At 44.6% G+C, this 26925-nt stretch overlaps 2 protein-coding genes across 2 annotated transcripts in view; one reads left to right on the top strand and one right to left on the bottom strand.

Moving 5' to 3' along the window:
* Nucleotides 1-24779, top strand: part of T265_02360 (hypothetical protein) — a gene marked incomplete at both ends in the record, with an annotated part of 37365 nt that extends 12586 nt beyond the window's left edge. The window contains 15 exons of the mRNA XM_009166574.1: nt 1108-1225; nt 1960-2041; nt 2442-2555; nt 4298-4492; nt 7392-7940; nt 10787-10996; nt 15054-15190; nt 15975-16107; nt 16522-16638; nt 16805-17135; nt 19585-19730; nt 20783-20950; nt 21031-21117; nt 22562-22801; nt 24125-24779. Of these exons, the coding sequence (XP_009164838.1) occupies nt 1108-1225; nt 1960-2041; nt 2442-2555; nt 4298-4492; nt 7392-7940; nt 10787-10996; nt 15054-15190; nt 15975-16107; nt 16522-16638; nt 16805-17135; nt 19585-19730; nt 20783-20950; nt 21031-21117; nt 22562-22801; nt 24125-24331 (2834 nt within the window). The remainder of the gene's footprint in view (nt 1-1107; nt 1226-1959; nt 2042-2441; nt 2556-4297; nt 4493-7391; nt 7941-10786; nt 10997-15053; nt 15191-15974; nt 16108-16521; nt 16639-16804; nt 17136-19584; nt 19731-20782; nt 20951-21030; nt 21118-22561; nt 22802-24124) is intronic.
* T265_02361 (hypothetical protein) lies at nt 24091-24279 on the bottom strand (the record flags this gene model as incomplete). Its single annotated transcript, XM_009166575.1, has 1 exon — nt 24091-24279. The coding sequence occupies one exon, from the start codon at nt 24277-24279 to the stop codon at nt 24091-24093; it is 189 nt and encodes a 62-aa protein (XP_009164839.1).
* Nucleotides 24780-26925: the final 2146 nt, after the last annotated feature.

Here is a 26925-nt window from a genome sequence, read left to right on the forward strand (position 1 = left end):
AGTGAAGCATCAGTGCCAACATTGATGTTGCTGTCATTGATGATGATGACCGAATCCATATCCGAATACGAATCGTATTTCTCCAGTTGTTCTGCTCTACTCTATTAAGACACAGTCCTTACCTCTGGCGCAAGACAGGCAGTCTTCTGAAGAAGGCGTCAGTAAAAATACCACAGTATCATTTCACAGCTTGAACACATAATGAGTTGCGTTCAGTCACAAAATGGTTGTCGCTTGTGTGGGTACAACTCAGTCTATTTTACTATATGTAGCAAGCGAAATGGAGTCACAATCAAATGCAACTATGATGGTGATCGTTCTTGTCACACTTGTGTGTTGTGATGGAGGGGCAAAGCATTTCCAATCCGATTACTGAAGGTTTTCTCAGCATGAGAGACGCCTTTCACAACAACAAAAGTTGAATCACAACAGCCTTCCAGTCAAAGGTAGAAGGCTCTGTCAAATAGGGAGTGCTTGGCAAATCGGGGCCCGTCCACGCCGTTTTTCCACGATTTCTTATTATGAGGGATTAACGGAGCTTCAAACTTTTTTTCGGTGACTTCTCTCCATGTACCCAGTCTCCGTTATCCCAGAAACCGATACTGAACAACGCAACCTATCAAATAATGGTATCCACTTGGTTCATTGTTCACTGCATCTTGCATCGTATGTTCGTACGAAGTACTATACGGTGACGGTCATAGGTCTGGAAAAAACAACGGTAAAGATGGGCCGATTCTGTATGAACTTTGTGGTTGTAATTTAGTACATCCAATCATCCCTGTTCGTTTTGATGAGTGAAAACTTCACCAGAAACAGGTCAGGCGAGATCGTTAGATTCAGAAATGGCCTTGTGCGCATTGTTGACAAAGTTATTCGGGGCCGCCAATACTTTCGTCCCTCCGTAAGGAATTCGGAGGGAATCCGCTTAAAGTGAGAACTGTTTACTCGGTCCCATGGATGTGCTTTAAAATCGGACCACTGTGCCATCACCATGCCTTTCAGCTCGGGCTATTTTGTTCAATAGCACGGTTATTCTTTCACGTTTTCGATACTGCTTTCATCCTCATTATCAGTTTTTCTGATAAACCTGTCGCTTTTTTTTAGGCATCACTTTGATAGAACTAGCCCAGATGAGGCCACCCTACAACGATATTAACCCCACCCGTGTTCTTCTGAAAATCACCAAATCCGACCCACCCACTTTGGCCAAGCCTCGGTTCTGGTATGTTCCTACTTTGCAACCCAATGCTTATTCTATCATTGGTTTTCGGGAAACCTGCGCCGTCAGTGCTGTCCTCTAGCTGACACTGAGACCTAGGTGCATCGAACTCATTTCGCGAGGATTGTTTTCTCGTTAATCAGAGATGTGCTGTCTGGCGCAACGCCCGCTGAGCTACGTATTATCGTCTTGTTCTGGCTTATTAATGCAGTAGGGTGGACTGTCCTGTTAATATTACATAATTCAGGACAGTCCCCACCCAGCTCGCTCATTCGGGATTGGTACTAATGTGCTTTGTTGTGCTCCTAGTTCTTACCGGGCCGTAATGAAGCATCATTATGAGCGTGTCAGTTTTGACATAGCATTTTGGATTTTCTTGGGTTTTTACACAACAGTCCTAGTTGAACTGATGCTCACCTGGCAAAGAGCCTTGTGTGTTGTCGACAGTAGATAGTAAACATCCCAAATGACCATAGCTATGACACCAGACTCTTTGTGTTGTTCACGGAACAAGGTGGGAGAAGCTGGATTTCAGACCGAATTCCTTAAAAGTCGTTCTGGCCTTCCCAGAACAGCGAGGAAGACTTCTGAAGCTAGGAAGAAATCGATCTAAAGGCTTTTCCTCTTCGACAACCGTAATCACTGTAAAAAGCCATCATTTGATATGATTTCTTGGCCATAGCTTATTCCTTTCACCTGTATCATCTATCCTTCATTGCTTGTCTTTATTATCCTAGGTCTACTCAGTTCTCCGATATGCTGACTCGATGTCTGCAAAAGGACCCGAACAAAAGAGCAGAATGCAGCGAATTACTTTCGGTAAATTTCACTTACATGCAATCCCTTTTTTCAATGGTCACTCCACTGCGACGGAATTCCTCTCTAAATGAGCATGTGTTTTTAGTAATGGTCCCAAATCTTGTTTGCTATGTGCCCTGAAAATATTAAGGTGAACTCAATCCACCGAGTCCAGCCGTTTTCTGCCTAGTTGATTATTCAACTAGAATCCGACACCGTGATCGCAAGATCCACATCTCCCATCCGCTCGTGACTTTTCTGTTTTCGTTTTTGGTAGGCAGTTCGGATGTGTTACACTCTCCCTTTCTTTCTTTCGGTTGCTTGGCAGCTATGCACTGTAGGGGTGCCACAGCTGAACGAACTGGTTTGATTTTATTCCCCCATCATCTTATTGATGGACTATTCTTCATTCCAATTCCAGGATCCATTTGTCGCCAATCTGTCGGAGAAAGACAGGGAGTGTATCAAGTTGTTGATGTGTGAGCTTAAGGCTGATGTGATTGATACCGTGGAAGAGTCGGATTCAGTCGAATTGGTGAGTTTCCTGGTTTTTTTTTGAAAATGTGAGTGCGCTTGTGTGCCTTGGCGATGGATTGCACCCTGTGTCACCTAAGTATCACTGTAATCCCATCAAGATAGACCACCACGGTGAGTGTAGGATTTCCTTAGGTTACCCTCCCCTTTAGTGTATCTTTCGGCAAATCGTGGTCGACAATTCGCTAGGGGGTGGCCTATGTAGGAGTCTCCCCTGGGGTACAATTGTTGTTTGTATTCGAAACTACATCATACGAGGCGTCGGAATGATGCACCTTTGAACCAGACGTTGGGTCGGGACGGCAACAAAATCTCGGATCTTTTGCAAGCTCTCACCAATTAAGTTGTCGTTTGACAGCTGTATAAGCCATTGTCTGTGTTTACCAATTTTTTACCTCGGTCTTACGTCGGAGTCAGTTAGGTTTGCGTTGGCAATCACATTCCATTCCGCACCGAGCATTTGTGTGTTGGTATACAGTAGTTGAACCACTCATCAGATAACCACAGATGATTGTACGGAATAGATCCAACACCTGAAGAGTCTATTTGTTGCGGTACCAGGCTTTCTGCGCCACCAGGTCTGAATTTTGGAACCCGTTAACTATCTTTTCTACTCTGCGAACAAGGACTTACTTATCTGGTTTTTTGCCTTATTTGCATCAATCTACAAAAATAATCTTACGGGATTGCATCCAATTCTGTCATTCAGCTAATTTCGTTAACTTTTACTGCCACGCGCCTTCACTATTTGGTTTGGGGCGAGATGGCCTAAGTGGTTAGAGCGCGAATTTACTGTCCGGAAGGTCCGTAGTTCGAACTCGACTTCCCCTGTCTAGGTTTGGGCAACCCGGCAGTATCCCAGCCCTCGTGCTTCCTTCTGGTGGCATGGTAGTTAGGCGCTGGGAGGGTGCTACAGCTGGACGGTTTTTTTACTCGTTGATTGTCTTTATTACCGCAAACGACATCAGAATGCATTCTGTCTGTGACTTTGACAAACTTCGTCACTGAACTGCGAATATGCTCACAGCGGAAGTTAGGATACAATCGATCCAGTTGTCATCAACATGGATGATGATAGATGCTTCACTAGTTCTTCGCAACTGACCTCTGTAGGAAGGTAACATGGCCTTATATAAAGTTTTCTCGGGAGTTGGTGCACTTGGTATTCGTCCGTTCCTTCATACTATGTGCTCTATAGGGCGGTGGAGTTCTATGACAGTCAATGTCCTACTAGGAGATCCCACAGCATGCCAAATTCGTATGTGTTTGGCTCCCTTTTAATCTGGCTGAATAAACCAGATAGATTAAACACCCCGGCTGTCAGCGACAAGAAGGATCAGATTGGAGATCCAATGGCCAGAACTTAACCCACGGTGTGCTTCGTCCAGCATTTCGCAAAAACTTTATCCATTTTTGCAGCAAATTTCAAGTCCTGCTGAANCCATTGTTGCAGGAAATTTCAAGTCCAGCTGAAAAGCCGTAGTTCGACCAGTCATCAGAATTGACTTCGTTCTCTTGCACTTCATATTGGGGATGTAGTTCTCGTTTCGAACATGTTGGCGATTCTTATTTACGACACCCCTCAGCTTTCACATTGACGATACACCTAGTAAGGTCCAGTGAGGCAGTGAAGGATCTCGGGGTTGAACAATACCGAGTAACCACCACTTTCTCGTTTTAACGTGGACCGTCCAAATGACTTCACTTACCAAATTTTTGCCCACTGTTGTTTTTGCAAATCAGGAGGATGAGGAGGAACAGGCAGAAGAAAATGCCCTGATTCTTCCGGATTCCACGAAGATCGAAGTCCCTATGGAGGTGATCGATGAAGATGAGGAAAACTATGATAATGAGACGAAAGCGAAAGAAGACTTGCTGGACCTTGGTCGTGCGACGGAAAACCAGCCTTTTGAAGCAGTAATTCAAAAACCTGATGAGGTATTGTTTGAAATATTTGCTGTTTTATTTAAAAAGCTACTTGCCGATGCTTCCATTGATTTGTTGATGGCTAACTCATAACGTCAAGGGTATTAGTGTAGCACGATACAATAGCGGTTTGAAATGCTACTTAGACTCACTTTATTGCCCTTTCGTAACCTCACGTCTCCGATACTTTGGGTACACAAATGAGGCTTCGGGTGACTCGTTGAATTTCGGATGTGTCGCGGATCAGTATACATTGAGGGCAGTTATATCAGTGAGGTGACAACGGAGGAACTGCATATTCTCTGCATCTACGGGTGTGTGAGGGGTGCCCCGGTATCGCCATTTGTTATAAATCCGACCAGACTAAGCGGACTATGTTTAACACAAATTATTCTCTGCTTCGTAACATTTCCACATCCATACCGTTGGGTTTTTTTTCCCGGTCCACTTTCCAGTTAGTGAACGGCGATTTCCAACGTACTATCCACGGTTTAGAGCTCAGACCTGTGGGTTAAAAATGCGCATGCAACGCACATAGCTGTCGGCCACACCTATCGACCCAAATGGATTTCCTGAATGTTATATTGTGTTTATTTTGTCGTGGACCTCAATGGACAGCTCTAGAGGCTGTTAGTATAATGTCCAGTTGATCGGATAGATTTTATTCTTGGTCATCTTAACCACTCTGCACTAAAACCAAAAGAAAGTATGTGCGCGAAACCAGTGTTGCGTTGCGGGACACTGGCCCTACCTATTCGTCCTGGTTATACACGCGCAGAAGCATATATGCTCTCTCATCCGCGAATTAGTCGGCATATGGGTAGCTGGGGACTTTGAACAACGAGTAGGGTATGCTCTCTCATCTGCGAATTAGTCGGTAGCTGGGGACTTTGAACAACGAGTAGGCTTGTTTTCAGGTGACGCTTTTGACAAGTGGAAACCTTAACATGGACAGAGGCGTCTGGCGAAAAATCATACATAGAGGCGCGACGCATGCCAAGGTTCAGGGGTTCTTACTACTCGAACGTAAGTGATTGATGACGTAGACGCGTCAGTCGCTTTATGGAACTGCTCGGCCTCCACCCGAATGAATAGATTGGACTTGCAGATCCCCGTCATCCCCATTCTCTCGGTCGCAGAGATACCGCTACGCCTGCTTAGCTCTTGCTCAGAGTAGTTAGTCTTGAGCAATCTCAGTCCGCGTGACCATATGATGTTTTGCGTGGGTGGTGCGGCATCATTGAAACGTAAAGGAATTGACGGATGATGCTGGTGCCTAAGCGTTTAACGTGGTGCTAGTGTTAGCTGCAATGTTGCGGTGCTCACGTCGGCCAACGGCTCTCAAGCAGGCATCCGGCTGTATTGTTCCTTCTTATTCACGGGCTCTGCACAAACGGTCTGCGTGGATGCGCCCATTAGTTCAGCTTATGTTAACGTGCCAACTATGATAGACTGTTATTGCATCTGCTTTTGTCCTAAGTACCACCATCCTTCTCGCCCACCTATTTCACTTCGGATTTTAGCAGTATTCGTTATGACAAGGGCATTGTGATCGATAAAGTCGATAAAGCCAGAGTACATGGCTACCCAGCTATGTCAACCGCCCTGCTTGTCTTACAGAACAATGTCTCAGATTTTAAGTCCGTGCACTTCCTGGTTATTGTATTGGTGTAATCAGAGAGCGTCGAACTTTCCGCGCTGAATTCCTGACTGCGCGTTTACGCTGATAGACGCCAATCAGTGAAGGCTAATGTGGCGGACTTCCGAACTTTGGATGTTAGGCACAGCCTAAAAAGAGTTGTCCCTGAGGACATTTGTTACTGGATCTACTTTTGTAAAGGTCACTCAAGTTCTCGAATCCTGGGTAAAATGTTTATGCTGTATACTGGATGGCAATCCTGGCCCCGTTCTCATCGTAATGGACGCCACTGTATGAATGTGCAGTACCGCTTCCATTCCACTGAACCCTGCTGCATTAAACATATGGTTGTGAATCGAAACGGACCACTCTACTCTCAGCTCTTACACGACCGAATCGGCTTGTTTTTAGCCGTTATGTGCTTATCCCCAAAATGGTAAATGTTCTGGCTATTCAACAGTTCTTTCTGATAATCGTAAGCAACATCTTGCCACATATTCTTTAGCAGCGTTTGTTTTTCAACCTATTGTTCCTATGGTGTTGTTCTATCATGTAATTTATATGCGTGCACACGGCTCCAATCCCTTCGTATGCTTCGTCTCAGTTGTGACATGTCCTCATCTAACTGCGACCCATCCATGTTGTGCATCTAATCAAACATGCAGTCTCCTCTTCCCTCGCGTTTTTGTATGACTCACACGTGTTGTGTGGCATGCTAACCGATATGCTGATAGCCGCGTCTAAACTATTTTCGCTGTGTCATGTATTCCGCTCCTTCCTAACTGCAATACGGAACGGTATTAGATTGGTAGACCCAACTACGAAATTTCTTCCGTCTAACTTCCACTGACCCACATTCCTATCACTCCTCTGAAGGTGATCTTAGTTTTCTTTTCTTCGAACGGCGTAGCTTTTGAGGGAAAGGCTTGACTGACTCTAGAGATTGTCATTTTCTCTTATACATTGGTTAAAGCAATTTCATCTCCGTCTTCATTTTTGAACTTAATGCCAATTTGTTGACAAGAGATAATATGATTAGGGCTCATTGCCTCCCGTCAGGCCTATGGCGGAGCCCCCAAGCTGTCCGCCATTGACACCAACGTTCGTAGCAAGTAGCGTAGCCAGAAATGCTGCGTTTTCCGGATTAGCGGAGTTTTAATGTATTGCACTTGCCTGTGTCTCATTACAGGTGTTTTTGTTGTTTTGTGGTAACGAGCTGCTTTTTATTATTTCACATCGTTATTTTTCCCTCCTCACTCTTTTTTTCACCAGCCACAACCTTTGGATTCTGTTACCCAGAACAGTGTGGTAGAAATTGCATCTTTCCCTGTCTTAGTACTAGATTCTAAGCGAAGTGAACCTTTTGAGCATAATTCAACCTATCGCCTACAAGTGGTCCGTTCCACTTCCGTCAGACTGCCAGAGAAACCGCCACAGCACCCGTCGTTGAAACGTCGAGCAACTGTTCTCGGTGGGCCATCTCCATTTCGGTCAGGTTCTCTGTTTGCCTTTTTGGCTACATCATCTCGGAACAAATTGAATAATGCCGGAAAAGCTTTCACGCCGACAAGATCCGTTGCACATTCGAGTAGTTTCAGCCTTCCACCGACTGTAATTCACATTAAAAGCCAACAGTCCAGTCACCTGGGTTCACAAACACCGTCTCCTGTGTTGGATCCTGAACCGGCCCATGAGTACCGTACGGAACTGACACTCCTGTATTATCCACCGTCAATCAGAAGAAAAGCCTACTCTTACAAGCCAGTTTCAGAGAATGCACAAGTCACAAGAGTCAATTTGAGTTCCGACCTGTCATTTAGGGTTGGTTATGTAGGGATTTCCTTATTGTATCAGTAATACGCTATCCACCATCTGCACGCACCTGCGGAATCAGACACTGGCATTCGTTGAATCAAATTACACCTCTTTCACCTTGATTTCTCCCAAGATACCCTCGGTCCTCGAGGAAAACCCGAAAATAAGTTGAGGTTGATTGACTTTCATTCTTTTGGAAGGTATTAAAATATATCTCAGGATATTTTGAATGCAGCCCGGGGATCGCTTGAAGTCACCTAGGGACAAATTAAAGTGAAAAGCGTAGAATGGTGATTTCTATAGCTTTGTACGCACACTTAGCTCAATATGCACATGTAGGCCTCGTTATGCCATCACAGCCCCGCGATATATGCGTCATGCACTGGCTTCCACTCACGGGTTCGCACCAACTACCCAACTGACCGTACTACTAATCACTCGCACACTATGTTGGTGTGTATATCCCAGTTTTAGCGAATCGTGTCATAAGCCCTTAAGCTCTCCAGGAAAGCTGAAATCCTTTGAACCATGCGCTTGAATGTAATCCGATTTTATCAGGGTTGTGTGAAGTGATACTGTCGCAATGGTTGATGTACAACGGCGGAGGATAGAGCTGCTCATAGACCTCCTATAACAGTTATAAGAACAAATCTAGTCTCTTGTTTGTCTTGGACCTGTAGGTGGTGCTCTTGTCTGATCCTAGGGCCATGCTCAGCCGCACATCTGTTGGTATTTATTCACCTTATGGTCACACCACAATTCATGAGAATAGTGGATTCAGTATGCCTCAGAAAGGCTCATTCCCCTTTCTCCATGGCAAGTTGTTCCTTGTTTTTGAACCTGAACCGGAATCCTGCACCGAATACCCCATGTGGCAAATCAGCTTTTCAATTCGTGCATTGGTGGTTGATCGGATGGCAGGTGATCTGTTCGCCGAGCTTGGTAATTAGCTTGCAAACGTTTCGTCGCCAGTCGAGGAGACATCGTCAATGCGCAGGTGAATGGGTGCTTCCTCCGTGCCTAGCTGCGTTTATGTAGTTTTTTGTAGAGTATCTAATATCCTGTTATGTGATTGGCTAGATGGTATATGCCTTCTGTCGCACCATGGTAGGACCGACCGTGCTTTTGTTTTGCTGCGTTGTGATCTGTATGTCTCTTATTCCATTGGTTTGTTGGATGGCTGTTTTGGGGTGCTTCGGGTCTGTTTGCAGTTGGTCCGTTCCCGGTTTATGTTTCCTTGTGGTCCTGATCGTGCATTGTGGTGGTTTATCTTGGAGACGGTGCACGAAGATGAAGAACCTACTTGCTTAGCTGCCGCAGAGATTTGGCTTCATTTGGTTGTCACTTAGAAGCGCTGTCTATCTTCCCCACACCTTGCCATACTTCACCTATGGAACTGAATGCACTACCTGGGTTCCCTTTATGGTTTGGCAGCCTCGTTGCGGAACGCTTCATTAGCTGTTATTTGAACTCACGCAGGCTGAATAAAAAGCTTGCGTCATAGCGTGAACTGCGTGAATTTCAGGGTGGACAAGATACTTCACTACCCTGATTAACACTAGCGTGGTACCTAGAATCGTTTAATCTGTCACTACATAAGTTTATGCTCACTTTCCATATAAACGGGACGATACATCGTGTCCGCTTGGACACCTTGACTCGCCTTGACCTTCTGACCGTCGCCTCACATCGTGACTCGCCTTGACCTTCTGACCGTCGCCTGGCAGGCATTTCACTGTTGTCACCATCGTCAGGATGTGGCGGATCTCCCCTAGACCCTTGACATTGGTAATCTGTGCCAAGCTCTTTTCCTACTGTAAGTCGATTCTCGACTATTTCTACCAAGCTGAACACTACTCATAAGGTTACTGAAAGCTCATCTAGAGCCCACTAGCTTTTTCGCCCTTCTTACGGCCTTTCGGGTAGGCCTTCGAGTATCCGTTGTAATTGGACCCAAATTGTACGCAATTGGCGAAATACACACATTTACAAATTGATTTGCTTTTAAGGGAAGACCCAACTGGATCCGAGCTGAATATCTCGTTTGTACCATTTTTTGTAGGCTACCGAAGGGTTTTCGACAGCCTTATGAGTAGTGTTCCGTCGAGATAATGTACTGCGATATCTCGAATACCGTCCAAATATAACATGACGCAACGGATTCAGTCGAGGAATGCCATAAACAAAGGATTTGGCTCAAATTGATCCGAATCATATGTTAAAACCATATTTGCTTGCAAATGACTGCTTTGCTATTCTTTGCGAAAGCAACCCAAAGTTGACTAATTTTTTAGGATACTTCTCAAGTCGCACTCACTCCAACCACACAGTTTTGCCTTTTGTTTTGAAGTGCGTGACTTCGCACTGCATTCTATTATAATGATGTACTTTCGAGCTACCGAAGCATACCAGTTATTTCCTCGCCATGAGAAGAACTGACACGTTTCTCAGTCTGACGTGGATTTCGGCTCTCAGTTTTTAATTGCACAGTTTGCAGTTCCTCGGATACTTATTGATTACCCAGCACAAACACTACCACATCGTGAACGTTGGCTGTATATGACTAGTCGGCAGCTTTGGTTTCATATTTGTGGCATTGGTTTCCATCGTCTTTGCTTTCTTCTTTTGTGTGATTGCCTGTAACTCGGTTTCGTTTGCTCGAGTCTTGCTAGTGCTCAAATCCTGTCACTGACCATCACCCCCAATCCGATAGTCACGTGACGTGTATTTTGATTCTTCATGACAATTACCCACCTTGTGAAGCTTATGTGCACACCCTTGATGTGTAGCATGCGTGTGCGTACCAGCAAGATGTGGTCATATCTTCCATCGTATTTTTTTAAAATTTGTAGTCCCTCTTACAAGACCTCGCGCAGGATTTGACCGATCAGCTGATCGACGAAGTAATCACTTCAGAAACCCGCCATCCTTCTGTGCCATCTTGTTTGTTCGAAGTCATGCGGGATATCAGCGAGGAGGTAGATGTTGGACAGACTATTCCGGAAGAAGATCGCTTACCATCACAGCCCATAGCTCCCAAACCACCGGCCTCCGTGCCCAAAGTTGGTTTCCACTGTTTGAGTAGTGTTCCTTTGTTTTGAATTTGGATACAGAAATATCGCGAGGCTTTTTTCCGAAAATCCTAGTTTGAATCACCCCCTGAAGTCCTGCTTCTTTCTGTCTGTATGCAGAAGCTCATGACTCATCCTTGTTCCTTCCTGTGAGTTGCGTGGCAGTCACGCGCTAAGAGGTTTGCGCAGTTACACGACTTAATTTTGAAAGTTTTGTAGACATATTCTAAGCGAGTTCCGTTAACGCCAACAGTGGCTATGAGTGTGTAATTTCCGTTCTTTTTAGCCACACGAATTGGCCCGTAGATCGCGCCCGTGATTCTCAGGACACCACGAATCAGATTCTCGGTGTACATTTAGACACATCGGGTTATGTACATCAATCTGCTGGCGTAGTCTAAACAGCAGACTATTAAAGGTGCCATCTGTCGAATCTGCTTATGCTATCATTCATTGACTGCCACACTACTAATTCATCAAACGGGTCGGCTTCCTCTGGCTGACGCAACCCCCTCGTGCGCGGTCCTCCGCGTATTGTTGTGATCAAGTGTACGACTCACGGTTCGACAACACTTGTAAATGTGCTTTGGACCCGAGGCTGGTTGTAACATGCCTCTTAAGGCAGTAGCTTACCACGTCCCGCCTTTGAAGGAGCGCTACAGTTCCTTGGTTGAGGGTTAGCGCCTCTTGGTGTGGTAATTTCTCTACAATCGGATAGTAACCTGACAGTAACTTAGGATCGAGCAGCTTCGTGATGGGTTCGAATCTGTAAAACTGTAACTCTATAGGTGGCATTGTGGTTCTATTCAAAAGTTTCATCCTCACTATCCACTCTTACCAGCACCACATTATCCACCATTAAGTCTCCAAACCACGATGTTTAGGCGGTTAATAGGTGTTATTCAGTATGAGATGCAATCAAGCTCAACGTCTCTTCTCAGTTATCCACTCAATGCCGTATGAGTCACTTGTTTAGTTTCACTCAGGCTTAGTCATCCAGCCTCCTAGCTCTAAAGGAGCAAAATGTGCCGTCGGTTGTCATGTTCAGTTCAAGCCAGATATATTTGTCGTTGATTTAACTTTCTTCGTCGACTGGCACTAACTAACATTGATTCTGTCCAAAATAAAGCTAGTCGTCCGAAATTTTGAACCGGTGTTGGTTGACAGAGACGTGTTGGCTGGCCTCCACGATCTCCCAACATAGCTGCCTAACTTCTGTTCACCCTGGGAATGAGTGGTGCGTCGAATCGAACGAAATGCGATTCACCGCAAGCTCAGGGGAGGTTCTCGTTAGGTGTAAAAATGAAAGCCCCTACTCTGCCTTTACTGCTACTGTCCCTGTACTATAGTCTTTTGTCAGTGGCATCGCGCTTCAAGTTCATTCACCTTTGGTGTTCTTTCGTGCTATTCTGTGTTACAATTTCGAGGTTCTGTTATCCGTCAGTGGGTGTTTTGGTAGCTATCTGGTCTGTCGATGATTTTTGTGACAGCGCGTCAGTTAGGCTCACATATCTCAGCTCTAACCGTTGTACTGTTGTTGGGGGACGTCCTATGTCTCCCCCAGTGGTATTACTATTGTGCAACCTCAGTCGATAGTGGTCGGTGTGGCTCCATCCACAAAGCAAATATCAAGCGACTTGAGTTATCTAGGTTGCTTCTACAAAGAAGTTCACCTTTCGTGATGCTTCGGGTCAGCTCGACCCAAGATGGGGAAATTCGTTTGAGCCATTTGCCTTCGTCCTTATATACTTGTGTGGAATTTTGTGTTCCATTCAGTGGTATGTTTGGTGTGTAGGTCCACCGTCTGCGACTGGGTGTAAGGTGCACTAAATCCTCCCATGTTCTGAGCAAGCCCACAACGACATTTCTGTCCCCTGGGAGACTGGTTTGTCATTTGGAAGTAACCTTATACGATTGACTATTGTAATCAATACAATTCCAGAAATTCAAAAAATGTACTCATCGATGAGAAAGTAAATGTGAATGCGTAATTTTGATTGTGCTAACAAACTCACAGTGCTTAGTGTTGCACTACATTGATGATGCACACACCCACGCAGATCCGCATGGTCGTTCGACTAATGCCGACCAACCAAAGCAAGATCGATGATTATCTTGTCTTGAGCTGTTATTCAGGGAAAAACGGCAGATTTTGGCGAAGACTGTCTCAGACATGAGCCGTGGGACAAACGTTGAATGGGGCTTCCAACGGGGCTCAATTTTTTGGTAATGTGAGAAGGTTTGGTAATTTTTCAATTGACATTTCATCCTGTAAATGAAGCCAAGCTACGTTAGAAGGCCTAGAAACACTGTACAGTTGTTTCACCCTTATTGGGAGTCATCAGCTATGTGCGTGTCACATGTCAAGCCCGTGACCTCCCGATTAATACTTTGAACACCTAACCATTCGACCCCACTGCACAGAACCGAAACACCACAAAGGTAGCAATTTTCGACACCGCCTAAGTGTTAACTGATTCTCCGCAAGTGCGGCGTACCTCAAACACCGGTAATCAGATGCATTGCGTATGACATGGATGGTACACTGATCCATTTATCAGCCATCCCTCGTCGAAGTGCGTTGCACGTTTGTAAGAGACTGTCCACACTTGATGACAATATCTCTGCCAGCGCTAGCGATTGTTTCGCATGCTCTTATGGTTATACATGTGTGATGTAAACAAAACTACCTGTAGTATAGTAAAAAACAAGTTCATTGAAGGGTGGTTCATATAGCATATTCTTATGTATTCTTTATATATATACTTATAGCATAATTGTCCACCGCGATTAGCGAAGGTTTTACTGTGCCACCTTATTCATGGTCCGCGACCGCGTTCAACCCGGTGCTCGCCCCAGTGAGTCACTGGATCACGCATCCAACAGACAATGTGCAACCATGATAATATATGGTGAAGAATAATCGCACTGCGGTGGTAAAGATTATAACTGATTATGTGGTCCACTCTTAAACACAACAGTCTCTCCGCCAGAAAACATCAGAATAAGTAACTGGAGACATTGAATAGGGACTGGAAATTTGGGGCACCAGATTACCGACGGAAACTTTTCACACAAAAATTGGGGAAGATTGATGCTGTCGACCCACTGCACACCTCTTCACGGGTCAACGCGGACCAGATATTTCTATTGTGCCCAGTCGTAACCCTTTACTAGAGCATATGGATGAACTATGGTAATTCGCGAATTTCACCGGACATTAGGGCAACAAGAAAACCTATAAATCCCGGTAGAGTAGACGGATATGTGATAGCCACTGTAGTTCGATCACATGAGTTTCCCAAATTCATCCTTCCCGCCCTACCACCAACTACTCAGGAAGTAATCAATCAGTCAGTGTAATCCGATTGCTAAACAGTACGCAATCGGGCAACCAGTAAAAACTCAGTGTGAGAAAGAATTTCCATGGTTAGCGAATATACATTCATTTGCAAACTAATTTGGTTTGAGGCGGCCTGGTGCAGCACATTCAGTTGCCTGAGAACATCACAAACGAGAGATTCAGCTGAGTTCCAGGTGAGTCTCTCAAAAAACCAAATTAGTTTGCAAATGAGTGTATATTTGCTACTTTCGTGCAATTTGGTTTCAAGTAGAACATAAGGTTGACGGAAACCCGGGGACTGCGCCTACCTGATGCCTACCTGATGAGCCCCAAACATGGGTTGTGACGGATTTCCAGCAACCTTATGAGTAGTACATTACAAAAATTTCCATGGTATTCTGACGACTTGAGAAGTGCATGTCATTGGAAGCAGAATATGGAATCTGAAGGTTATATTGAATGTGTACCACCTGCTGGGTACTGCCCCTTCCACACTGATCGCGCAATCCATTCCGTGTTCCATTTAAAATTGAATAATTCATGTTTCAGTCCGAACCTTTCGGATAGATACAGTCCGTATCTTGCTATACTGGCGCGTATAATTAATATTGCGGTCGTTTTTCGTTTGCCGTTGTTTTGTACTGAATCCCATGCACAACACTCGAGCACCTATCCATCTCCCCGATGCTCTCACTCTCCTTCCAGTTGTCCCGTCGTGCCAGCGCTCACAAGTCCCTGACGCGTACTCGCCGATTTGTAGTTGACGGAAAAGTGATCACAACTACTACGAAGCATATTATTCCAGCCAGTGCGGAAGTACTTAAGCAACGTGAAGAAGATCTGTGAGTTCTTCTTTCATGCGTCTCTCTGTGCTTTTCCGCTTATTTTTCACCCGTTTTGTCTGCCTCTCTGCCCACTTGTCCCTCACACAGTCCGACTGACGACATCTGTCAACTGAGGGGCACCACATACGTTTGACTGTGTGTGTCATTGTTAACTTTAGAAAATATTGTATCATTCAAATTAAGGCTGTGCAATCCAAGCCTTACAAATAGCAACCACGAATGGCACATTGTACAGTCTTCTATACATCTGTGCTTAGACGTTTACCCTTCTTCTCCAGTCGAACACCGATTTAGATAAGGTCCTATACGCTTGTATTTATGGTTTGTTCATCCTCATTTCGGGTCACTCTTTACCGTTTAAATTTATCGAACGCAGACCTCTTGAGAGTAGAACACACGTAGAGGTTAATTGAACTGAGCTGCTCACATCGGCAGTGTAGTGTGTTAACTGCTGCTTTACTTTATTCCGATATGCCTGTCCGTTCGAAAGCTCTGACGCAGGACAATCCAGCATGCTCCGCTGAGGACTCTGGCTCTCGGCATTGGTTGTTCGGATTGCAGTCTGCATGCGAACTACAGCCACTTCCGAATGAATTAGTGGGTCCAAATAGCTTACTGATCATAAATTAGTAGTGAAGAAGCGCCTTGAATTCCGCCGGCAGCCTTGACTGGAGCAACCTCCAGGGCACCGATCAGGTTCAGGCCGATAATTTACTATTACTAGAATTCTACCACATATCCGTACTGGACTATATTTTCGCATTTTCGTTTTTTTTTTCAGGAACAGTCGCAAAGCGGAACTGCGTGCTTTCCGAATGTTGGGCAAACAAGAAGCTCGTCAAACAAGAGAATTAACTGCGAAAGCAGTACAACAGAAGGAACAGTTGGAGGCTAAATTGGCTACCGAGTTCTTGGTCAGTCTCTTATATAGGAAATATCTTTTTCAACTGACTAGTTTTGTTTGTTGCTCGTCTGAATCCCAAGGGTTTCGAGACGGAAAAATGCACCTTCGCCGCAACAAACATAGCATGGTTGGATGCCTCTTCACCAAGGGTATTTTACAGGTATATCAAGCATTTCACTTTTTTAGCTCCCTAATGTCCAACATTTTTCTACGATCAGAGCATATCTCCTTGTGGTTTAAACTATTGTCTTACATATTGGCCGTTGACCCGTACCAGTGTTAGCAAACAGGACAACACTATTATTACTACTCGTAAACGTGTCTCTTTCATCGGCCGATGTTTTTGCCTGAAGTTTCAATGTGACTTTGGTTGTTTCCCCCATCAAGATTAAACTTTATATGTTCGTGGTTCTGCTCCCTACAGGCACTCAAACGTGGTTACGAACAAAAACTGGAATTGGTTTCCAGAAATTACCGAGCTCAGCTTGAACGGCTGGAGAAGGAGTACGAGACCGACAGCAAACGCATTCGCTCAACTACGGTAGGTCTCTTCTATGTTCTTCCTTTCTGTTGTTCCACCCCTACTGGAACATTCGAATTTTCCTAATCTCCGTGTGATGCTGTGCATAAGAACCTCTGCCGTTCTCGGCTATCACTAGACTTTGAGTAATTAGTCAACCAACTTCTTTCCTTGTACTCTATTTTAGGTCAAAGAGGGACAAACTTTTAAAGAACAACTGCGGAAAGAGTTGGACAAGTGCAGTCGTGCGGAACGGAAGATGGCGATGCGTGAACTAAACTCGGATACTTCGTTGTTCCCTGGGGGTTCACTGAACCTGTCTGCCTCACTTACTTCCCTAAATTCACTCCATTCCAACTCCTCTCAGAAATCTGTGATTAGCCAGCAGCTACTGAGTTTCCGTGAGCAACAGGGTGTCCGCTTCTCAAGTCATATGAAACAGCTGACCCTAGTGTTCCAAGAACGGTTGTATCATCTGCGCGAGGAAGAACTGGTGGAGAAGCACACGATCAGGATGAGTAAGCCTCTTACCCCGTCTGTCTGGGTAATCGTATGCGACTTATTTTTATAATAGTGCAACCATAGATTACATTCATTCTCCCACAAAGTAGTCCCTTCGGAGAGGGATCGTCACGTGGACCTTCTGGAGATTGTGCACCCTTCGGTAGGAACGTAGTATTGCGAAGAGAAATTCTCTCTCAATGTTGTCTTCTCCAACTTGCTTATGAAGTCAAGCTGAAGTAGTGACGATAGGATTCCCGGTTAACATTTGTGCATTGCGAAGAGAAATTCTCCCTCAATGTTGTCTTCTCCAGCTTGCTTATGAAGTCAAGCTGAAGTGGTGACGATAGGATTCCCGGTTAACATTTGTATATATAGTGTAGCTAGGTCTAAATTATCCCGTTTCCCCTTGGTGCCACCTGCCAAGGAAATCGCTAAACGAGCTTTCACTATACTGGCTTATGAGTGTCTGCACGCCTAAACCTATAAATCCCTTGTGAACGCCTTATACATGCATGTAGGCGCCCTTAGTGTCCTGTGTCGTGACCAACCATGGTACCAGAAGACATCGGTGCACATTGATGATATCAACTCGAATAGTGTTGAAACACTCAAATTGATCCGCTCTTCAGACGGTTGTAAAATCTTTTATACAATCAAAACAGCCGCTCACCAAAATCAACAACAAATGAGAGCACCTCATACATCTTAAGCTTAGTCGGCTTCCACTGGCTTAGCTTAGTTATATGCTCTGTCTCCGTTGGATGGCTATCTTTGCAATTTAATGGACCAGTTCACTGTTTTGTGGTACCCTAGTCGAAAACACTCGCTTTAAAACCTTAGCCGTAAGCTTTGTGTGTGATGAGAATCTAAGCTCTTCCTCCTAGTTGTGTGACAGCAAGATATTTGCTAGGACAATACCATCTGAGAAGCGGACATTGGGTGCTATCGAAATGAAAAATGTTCTGATAATTCAATGGCAATAACACTGACATTTGCTATCAATTCTCGTCGCCATCGCATTAAGGCAACGGAGTAACAGAGTAACACGTAGATGTGCGCTTCCCTTGGGAGACATTCGGAGCAGATTTTTTACTAAGGGTTGAGGTACTTCGGATTCTTTCTAAGCAGTCCTCTCAGTATCCTAAAATTTGGCAAAGTTTGCATGTGTCCCTATCATAACAGCCTGTCTAAAGTAGTGATTATTTTCGGTGAGATACATACCGGATTTGTTAACGTAAGACCTAGTTACTAATTCACTCCACTTCGTGAGGTATTTATTGATAAAGCTTATGCTTATATAGCCCTAAACTGTCCCAGAGACGAACTTCTGTGATGCGAGCGGTCATACCTACACCGATCACCGAAATTTGAACAGTACGATTGCACACGTGTCAGCTGACCCCCTATGGACGGGATTCGGATTCTGCGGGACGAAGTTATGGATAGTCACTCAAAAGCAATAATCTCAAGTCAGCTCTTACTGGACCACTCCAAGGCAGCCCTGTACCATCTGCAACCTTATTATTAGGAGGACCGAGAAAATTGGAATGGCTGAACTCACTCCACAACACCGATAACTTTAAAGTTGTTCCTCCTATCGACCGTCAGTGATGACTGAACAATACGACGGAGCGATCGTCTATAATTGTCTATCCTACACAGTCTATTCAGGTTGTCATCAGCATTTGACCTTCTTGGATCTCAGTAGTTATCAATACTTCGCGACATTCGCGTACCGCTGTCGCAACTAGGCGTCGTATGGTTCTGTTTACAGACTTATGTGGTCCAAACTGTACCTCTTCTCGTGGGTGATCGCTCTTTGTTCATAGTCGAACGGCTGCTGTTGGAAGTGATCTTAATGTCTCTTTGACGGACATTCCCATGAAGAACCTACCTCCTGTTTTTTTTTCATGAAGGCTACCATAGGCACATGTACATCCGTTAGTTTTTGGTGAAACCACGTAGGTCAGACAGGGAACCAAACTGTGTGAACTAACGTGACATCCTTACTGACGTTCCGCATGCTTTGGCTGCAGATAAGTCAGTAGCTAATGCAAAGCATTCTTGTTTCCCATCCCCTCCTAGTCTCTTGACTACTGTTTAGAATTTGATGGCATTTCAGCAACCGTACTTTGGGGTTTAGGGGTAACCAAGTGCTGGAGGGCTGCAACAACTGAGCAATATGGTTTAATTCATTTCTTTTGTCTACCAAGAGTGACATAGCGAATGAATGCACTGGATTGTATTAAAGGTTGTAAGCTTTGTGTATCACTAGTCATGTGGGTGATATCGATCCGCTGTTTTACGATACATGAAGCTGAGCACGAAATCTCAAGATTGCGTTTTTTGTTACTTTCCTACGTGCTCTTTAAGGAAACGTTTGGTGTAATAATCTTTTCTCGTTGGTTCGTACCGTCTATTACTGATAAGCTAATTTGTATCCATCTCCACCTATCCATCTAGATTTTGAACAGGAGAAGTGGAAAATGGAACAACGTCACATGCATATGCGGCACCAATTGTCCAGAAGCAAATTGCAGGATTTCTTCAGCATTAAGCGTCAGAAGTTAGCAGGCCTACTCGAACTGGAGCTGTACGAGCTGAGACAAGTGGGTCTTCCCTCTGTTTTTTTCTTGTACAATCCACTTCTACATGACAATTTTTGTTCACAAGTATGGTTGCTCGTGGTTCATTATCGAGACCATTAGTCCCCACCCACCTCCGTTTATTGGTTTATTTGGTTTGTTTATTGGTTTATTGGTTGTACATACTGGCCTCACTGAGATTTGTTGTGGCCGTTCTCATCGTTAGTTTTGTATGTCATTGTTGTACGAGGACTGGGATACTGCCAGGGCTCCCACACCTAGACAGGAGGACGATTAGGGTCCTCAGCCAAAGCCTTTGGCTCAAAAGACTAACCGAAAGGCAGTGGTGTTCGGCTGTTGCTGATGAGCTGATGTGTGGCAGGTTCACAACTAACAAATGTGGTAGGAGGAAAGCTTTGCGAAAGGGAATCGAATGTTGTGCGGAGTTTTTAGTCTACTTTGTGCAGCATAACCCGAACAGCTTTATTCCGAAATTCCTAACGTGATTGACCCCAGGAATAGTGTACTAGATATGGATAATTAGGGTATTAATTCAGAGGCATTCCGAGTGATGTCAGGAAGTAGGATGGTTCAGACAAAGCGGAAAAGTCGGGGACTTTCCTATCCGATGAGCCTCAAGAAGAGCAAAACATGTAGTGGCCTATCGAAGTGTTGTCAGCAGCTGTACGTGTTGTGTCAGAAGCAGTGTTACTATTAAACCGATGAAATAAACATTGTCTGTACCGTAGATCGGTTTCTGAGTAGTGATCAAAGCCAAAAACTTCATGCAGTATTGTTCGGTAATCTGGAGATCGACTGTTTGCAACGAAAGACTCACCTGGTTCTCTTGATTTTGTTTTGTTGACTGTGGCACAGTTGGCTCGATTTATTGAGATGAAGCGGGGCTTCGATGTGCACTGTAATCGTCACCTCAAAACACTGTGGTGTGCATACCTTGGTTATTTATCAGAGTTACTCGTTTTCTGATCTTTCAAACTGGTTTACTCTTCCCGTCGTTTTTAAATCTCACTATTTCTTCAGTTGATTTTTCCCGCCCCTGTTTATTCCCTTTCCAGACGATCACTCGTGAACGCGAAAAGTTGAACACCATTCATTCGATTGAGCGTAAAAACCATGCAAAATATGTGAAGAACATGCAGAAGAAGAATATGACGGACTTTCACCGTCATTGTCGTATGGATCCCTCGCTTACAGCCAGTCGATTGAAAGAACGTCTACGCGAGGTAAGCGTCATCCATTACGAGTCATTGTGTTTTCCTTTGCACACACTCACGTTTCGCTTTCCCTGCTCTTGCTTCCGTAGGACAAACATCGTCCCAAGTCTGTATACTCATCCATTCAGCCTTCAAACCACGTTGGTGACATGTGTAAACGCTCATCTTTTAGTCCGGTAATTTACACCATAACTCACTCTAAACTGACTCCGATTTTTTCTGACAACCTTTAGTTTACCTATTTGTGGAGACAATGTTTTCCTTCCGCTTGCTACTGATGTCACCACAGTCAGTTCTAATCACACTGGTAATTTTTATGATTTCACCATTTTCGTTCTCAAAGTTATCCCTAGTTGCCCATTAGGTTACTTCACCTTTGTTACGTTTTGTTCAACTCAGCTGGGTGAATGCTACCTCTCATAGTGTATATTCTCCTTCTATACTAATTCATTTTTTCGGCTAAGTTATTTTTGCGGAATGTTTTCAATCATACAGCATACAAAAAGTGACCCCTCTCTACCCGAAGAGGAACCGCTCCCTGTCGAGCCCCAAATCATGCCCCCCTCAGTCAATACCTAGTGTTCATTCATCTCGAATAAAGGTTACCCTTCAGTCACTCTGAGATCATTTGGATCCTAATCGTGAGTTTCTCGCCCTTCTGCAAGCCAATATTCTTGCTGACCAGGCAGAAGCAATATTTTTAACAAGCTATTTCGACCGACACCTGTATCCTTGCTGCTTCATCATTTCGTGATCGACTAAGCGTTTGTCAGTAAGTTGCTCCGACGCGAGGCTACGCACTCAAGTGATTGTCTGATTAAATACACTATCTACAACCGATAATCCTTGGGTCTATTCTCTTTTGTATATTTCTTCCAGTATTGTTTCAGACTCCTGGAAACTATTTTGCCTAACTGTTCTCGTAAAACACATGACTTGTGTAGTAGTTCTTGAACACCTAGAATAATAGCCTTTGGATGGCGTTACGAATCTGCGATTCTCGGGTGCGTTTTTTTTTATTGTTGCATTGTCCACCGTGCTTGACAGTTGACAAGCAAACCATTCATCTTCAACCGAGGAAGCGTCGTCAGTGCGTAGCTTTGTGGATTATGTTTGTTGGTTTTGAACATTATCTGATACCTCTGAATGTAGTTGGCCAATTGGAAGGCAGTTCTGCGCCAGATGGCATAACTCAGATGTGTTCGAAGACGGTCGTTTATGTGTTTGAGCCTTTTGGAAGATGCCACGTCTAGCCCTTGAAAAACACAAAACAAATCACGCAGTTGGTGGAATTCTTGGTGAATCTAACGTGTTCAACTACCCGGCGCTTATTTTATCTGTTGGAGTTATGCCCATAGTTGAGGAATAACGCACTAATTAGTTTAATCGGATTACGTTTCTCATTCATTCATGTTGTGCTAAGTAGCTACTGATTGACTGTATTTCGGTTCTCTCTAACCAGTTAATCAAGTGATCTTCAATTTGCTGTCCTTGGTGCTTCCCAAACCTATCGTACCAGCAAAAAGTTAGCTGGTATATCTGGTGATTGCCTTTCTTCTTGTTTTATTGGTCTGTTCGCGGGCCGTTTATTGGTTCACCTTCCTGTTCTCTGTGTATCAGTTCGAAGAGGCCACACGTAAACAGTTGGGAGATGAGACATATGAGTTTGAGCAGAAACTTCAACGACAGCAGGAACTGCTAGAGTACAGCATTGTGGTACGACTAAAGGAGCTGGAACAGTCGCATTCAGACAAACGCAATGATTTAACGGATTTGGAGACGGAGCGCCTGCGTGAACTGGACGAGAAGCACGAATATGAGTTGCGGAGCTACATTGAGTCGTTCACGCATACGCAAGCTGTGAGTTTTTTGTTCACATTGTTTTGATCGAGATTTTGCTCCGTTCGTGTATAGTTAGGCCTGAGCCACGCCACTGTTGCTTCAGTTTTCCTCCCCTGCTTTCCTGGGGCTAACTCCTGTGGTAAATGTTACAGAGGCAATGTAACGGTGTTGTGTTAGGACTTGGTAGGGCACAAATCTCCTTCACTACTCAGATTTTGTGTGCGAGGGTGTATCTCAGTCTCTGTACAAATGCTGTGCTTCGATTTAACGTGCATCCGCCTTGAGCCAAAACGATGATATCTGAATATCTGCCATACATTTTTCCTAGGCCTTCGGCGTCCGGTTTGTCCTTCGTAGTCACATGTTTCTGATTATTCACGTAACTGTTAGCTTGCCGTCAACCTTGCATATATTGGTGTATTTTGTCCCAACATAACCGGTAATCTATGTTCGTTGTCACAGGTCGTTGCTACCAGCTGGCCGTTAATCTGTTGTGCCGAATACACCGATATCGCATAAGCTCAGTTGGTAGTGTAGTGCGTCCGATTGGGATGACTCTGAGCCCATCGGCTCAATATCGTTCAGCTCCGATGGCTATTCGAACAATGAGACTGTGTTCTCGAAATCTACGGCGTTTTCAGACTTGCCACTTCACAGTGTAGAATTTCTATGTATAATGTATATGCTCCTGTATTATTGAAAAACACTTACTTTGTATAGTGGCGAGGTAAACGGTGGATCTCGTCCTGATTGCCACCACCGTTATTTGATGAATTGGGAACTATCACTGTCACCTTGATATTGTTGAAGACTTAGTTTTATGTTATGTGGGTTTGCTGCCTTGTAGTAGTGTGGATGACCTTGGATGGAAGAGTGTCATCGGGAAACGTCTCATAACCTTGATAGGAATGGTCATGTATTGGACCTGTACTAATGATTTAACCCTACTCGTACTATGGCAAAGGGCCCTTGAAGTCGCCTAGAATATACAACCGGATATCAGCCGGAATCCCCGCGCGAACGTTCAGCCCGCCTCCATGGGGATACCATTGGTTACGGCGTCATTTTTGTGTAAAGCTTAGTTCTTCATGGAGCTGAAATGTGTTATGAAAAGTCTTTGTTTGATCGTTATTCACTTCCGCAAGTCAGCTGTGGGCAACGTCTGGGTACTTCATCTCGGTTGACCAGCAGAGATTCGTATCGAACCGGTACTTTGGCTTAGGTCTGCAGCCTACTTCAAAACTTCTCTTTCAAATGCTTTACATGAGAGGATTTCATCACCTGCTTGATACTTTCGTACGCTTGAATCAGCTTATGTGCCTTCCGCCACTTTGTTTGCAGCTACTTCGGGCGCAGTTCCAGGAGGAATTGGGACAGGTATCGTCACAGCCGTCGTTGCGCACGGACCCTAGCAGAATAAAACCTTCTGTGTCTTCCAGATATTCCATATCTTCTTCATACAACTCATCGAACTTTGCTTCTTCTGGACGTTCCATTCCTGGCACTTCTATGAACCCAAACTCCCCACGTTTCCATCGAGATAAGTGAATTGGTGTTTCAAGCAGTTGAACTGTTTCGCAATGCTACCCCATCCTTCTGCCTCCTTCCTTTCTGATCAGCATACCGGATCGAGTTCTCCTCATTTATTATTTGCTCACTTGCCGTGAAGGCTCGATCGCATCAAAAGTCCCTGTGGTCACTTCCCATCTACACAATCACTTTCAGTCTGCCTCCAGATTCACAGGCCTTTTCGATATGACTTCAATCTTCGCCTTGAGTTGCGCTATGGAGCCGTAGTGGAGGGAGTACGATACAGACCATTGACGGATAACGCTGTTGCCTTTGCTGCCACTACTGCTGCTCAGAGTAACTGTTTAACCAATCTTTACGCACGCACTCACGACCGCAAGTGCACTTGTTTCAAACTTATTTTCGCTAATTTTTTGCCATGTATTTTTGAACCGAATCGCTATTTTATACATACAGACGCCTTCCGTCACTCTTCCGTTTTCGTCTTCATGATTTTGTTCAGATGGGCAGGATCTTGCGATAAGATTAATGAACCTAATTGCTACTGTCCCATTGCACCCATTTTTTTAATATAGGGTCAAAAACAATTAGGTACATCACCATCAGACTGATGACCTTGACTTCCGGTTTCCGTGGTCTTCTGCCTCCATTGCGGCCTGCGCTATACCGGCTTCCTCTTGCCACCAGGCACCTAATCCAACATCCCAAGGTTGAATGCATCAGGTTTTTTCCACGGGTGAGGTACAGCTGCATCATAGCGTGTATCGCTAATCATGCTGGGCCCTCTAAACGGGCAGTCGGTGAGTGTGTGCGGTTGCCCTGTAAGGGCAACTCTGAGCCGATGATCTTATCGAGCGATCGTGGCAATGCTTGTGGACGTACTTGTTGTGAATGCCCCGAGTTGGCGTCAACTTCAGTCTTTTGTTCAGTTACTTTACTGTTACATAGTGATTGTCATCATGTCTCCAACGCCTAAACGCGTGTGCCAGTCATTCGCAAATAATCGAAATCCCAACAGTAGCCGACTCCACAAGAAGAATAGTAAAACCAATAGCAAAGCGTTGGTGACGAACGGTGATTCCAATTTATTTGAGTGGTCAGATCATAACAAAAGTGCCCGGATCTGGTCTACGTATAATGTCCAGTAACGCCCTTAGAACTCAGTCTTCACCGAACGTCTGAGTATCACTCTGGTCGACGGGAAGCTACTTGCGGTCTACAGTTGAATGTGAACTCATATGGATGCGTTTTTGTCTGTCCAAGAATACTTACTCATTATCACTGATGTGTGGTACGTTTGGCCCAAAAAATCTGGATGTTAAATTACTATCCCATTCGAACAGGTATTAGGGGTGCTAGTTTCGTCTTCAGTGCTGAACCAAGGCGAAGACCGACAGTGAGTCTGAATGTGATCATTTAGGGCCCCAAACCCGGATCGTCCAAACGGCTACCTGGACTGGCTGACTGCCCATTGCGTAGGCTGGCTGGCCTATCGAACCCCAGAAACGTTCATCGTTGTTTTCAAGTGAAGACATTTGAATGATCAAGTTGCATTTCAGAGCAATCAAAATTACTACCTGTCAAGGCTTTTTTCAAATGTCCTGGTTGTTGATTACGAACGGTCACAATAGTTGGGAATTCGGTGGAAAAAAGCGGAAAACATCTGGAAAAGAGAACATGTGCGCGCACAAAATACTCTTTTTCGGAACAGCACTCAAGTTCCGATAGTGTTAGCGACTAAACGAGGATTTTCACCGGTGCGCTCTTTACAAAACTCATGAAATTAGAGCAAACAGGCTATGCAAGTCCTTAGTGAGTTCCCATGTAGGACTTTTCTACGTGTTTTATGAATTCACCCCATCAATAACAACCGTTTCGAGTTCCTCTCAATCTAAAGAGTTCTTCTCAATCTAAAGACATCCACATCCGATTCTGGTTCAACTAGTCCAAGGACAGAACTGGAACGCGCACCGAAAAACAGGTACCATTAAAAGTAGGAATCGAATAGGACAAGATTGATTCACACTGTTTTTATGAACATGTGAATGATTGTGATGCGCAGCGCTGTTCACTAGGAGATCCACAGAAAAACTAATGACACATTACAGTGATTTGTCTGGTTAACTGAGAGAACTGGTATCGCATCTGTTGTATTCGTTTTCTGATGTGTCAGTATTAACTAACTGGCTTTTACGATGTTTGTGCTGATGGCTTGTGCTAACTGAACACGAAACCTTAGGTTTTATTAGGATCGTCTTAAAGATGTCCGATGAACTTTAGGGGCTCCTGTCAAATTTCGAAACATCACCTTTTGACCACTTTTGTAAGAAGAAATTCGCTTGGGAATATTATGCTGATATAGCCCCGGGCGATTTAACCCACGACTTCAAAGGGTCCCAGACGAGAACTTCGCCATCTGCTGACTCCAGACAGTCCACTATTCTGACCCGTCTCCTGAGAGTTTGGACGCACACCTCCAAAAGATATCTGACACAATCCCCGCAAACCCCACACCGTACTGAGCTCAATTTAACTGGAATGGTCGTCATAATTTAAACAATTTTCACCAGGGTAAGGTGTGATTTCGAACAGTCCCACATCAAATACAACTA

Source organism: Opisthorchis viverrini (genome assembly GCF_000715545.1).
Source record: "Opisthorchis viverrini unplaced genomic scaffold opera_v5_28, whole genome shotgun sequence".
NCBI classification, from domain to species: Eukaryota; Metazoa; Platyhelminthes; class Trematoda; order Opisthorchiida; family Opisthorchiidae; genus Opisthorchis; species Opisthorchis viverrini.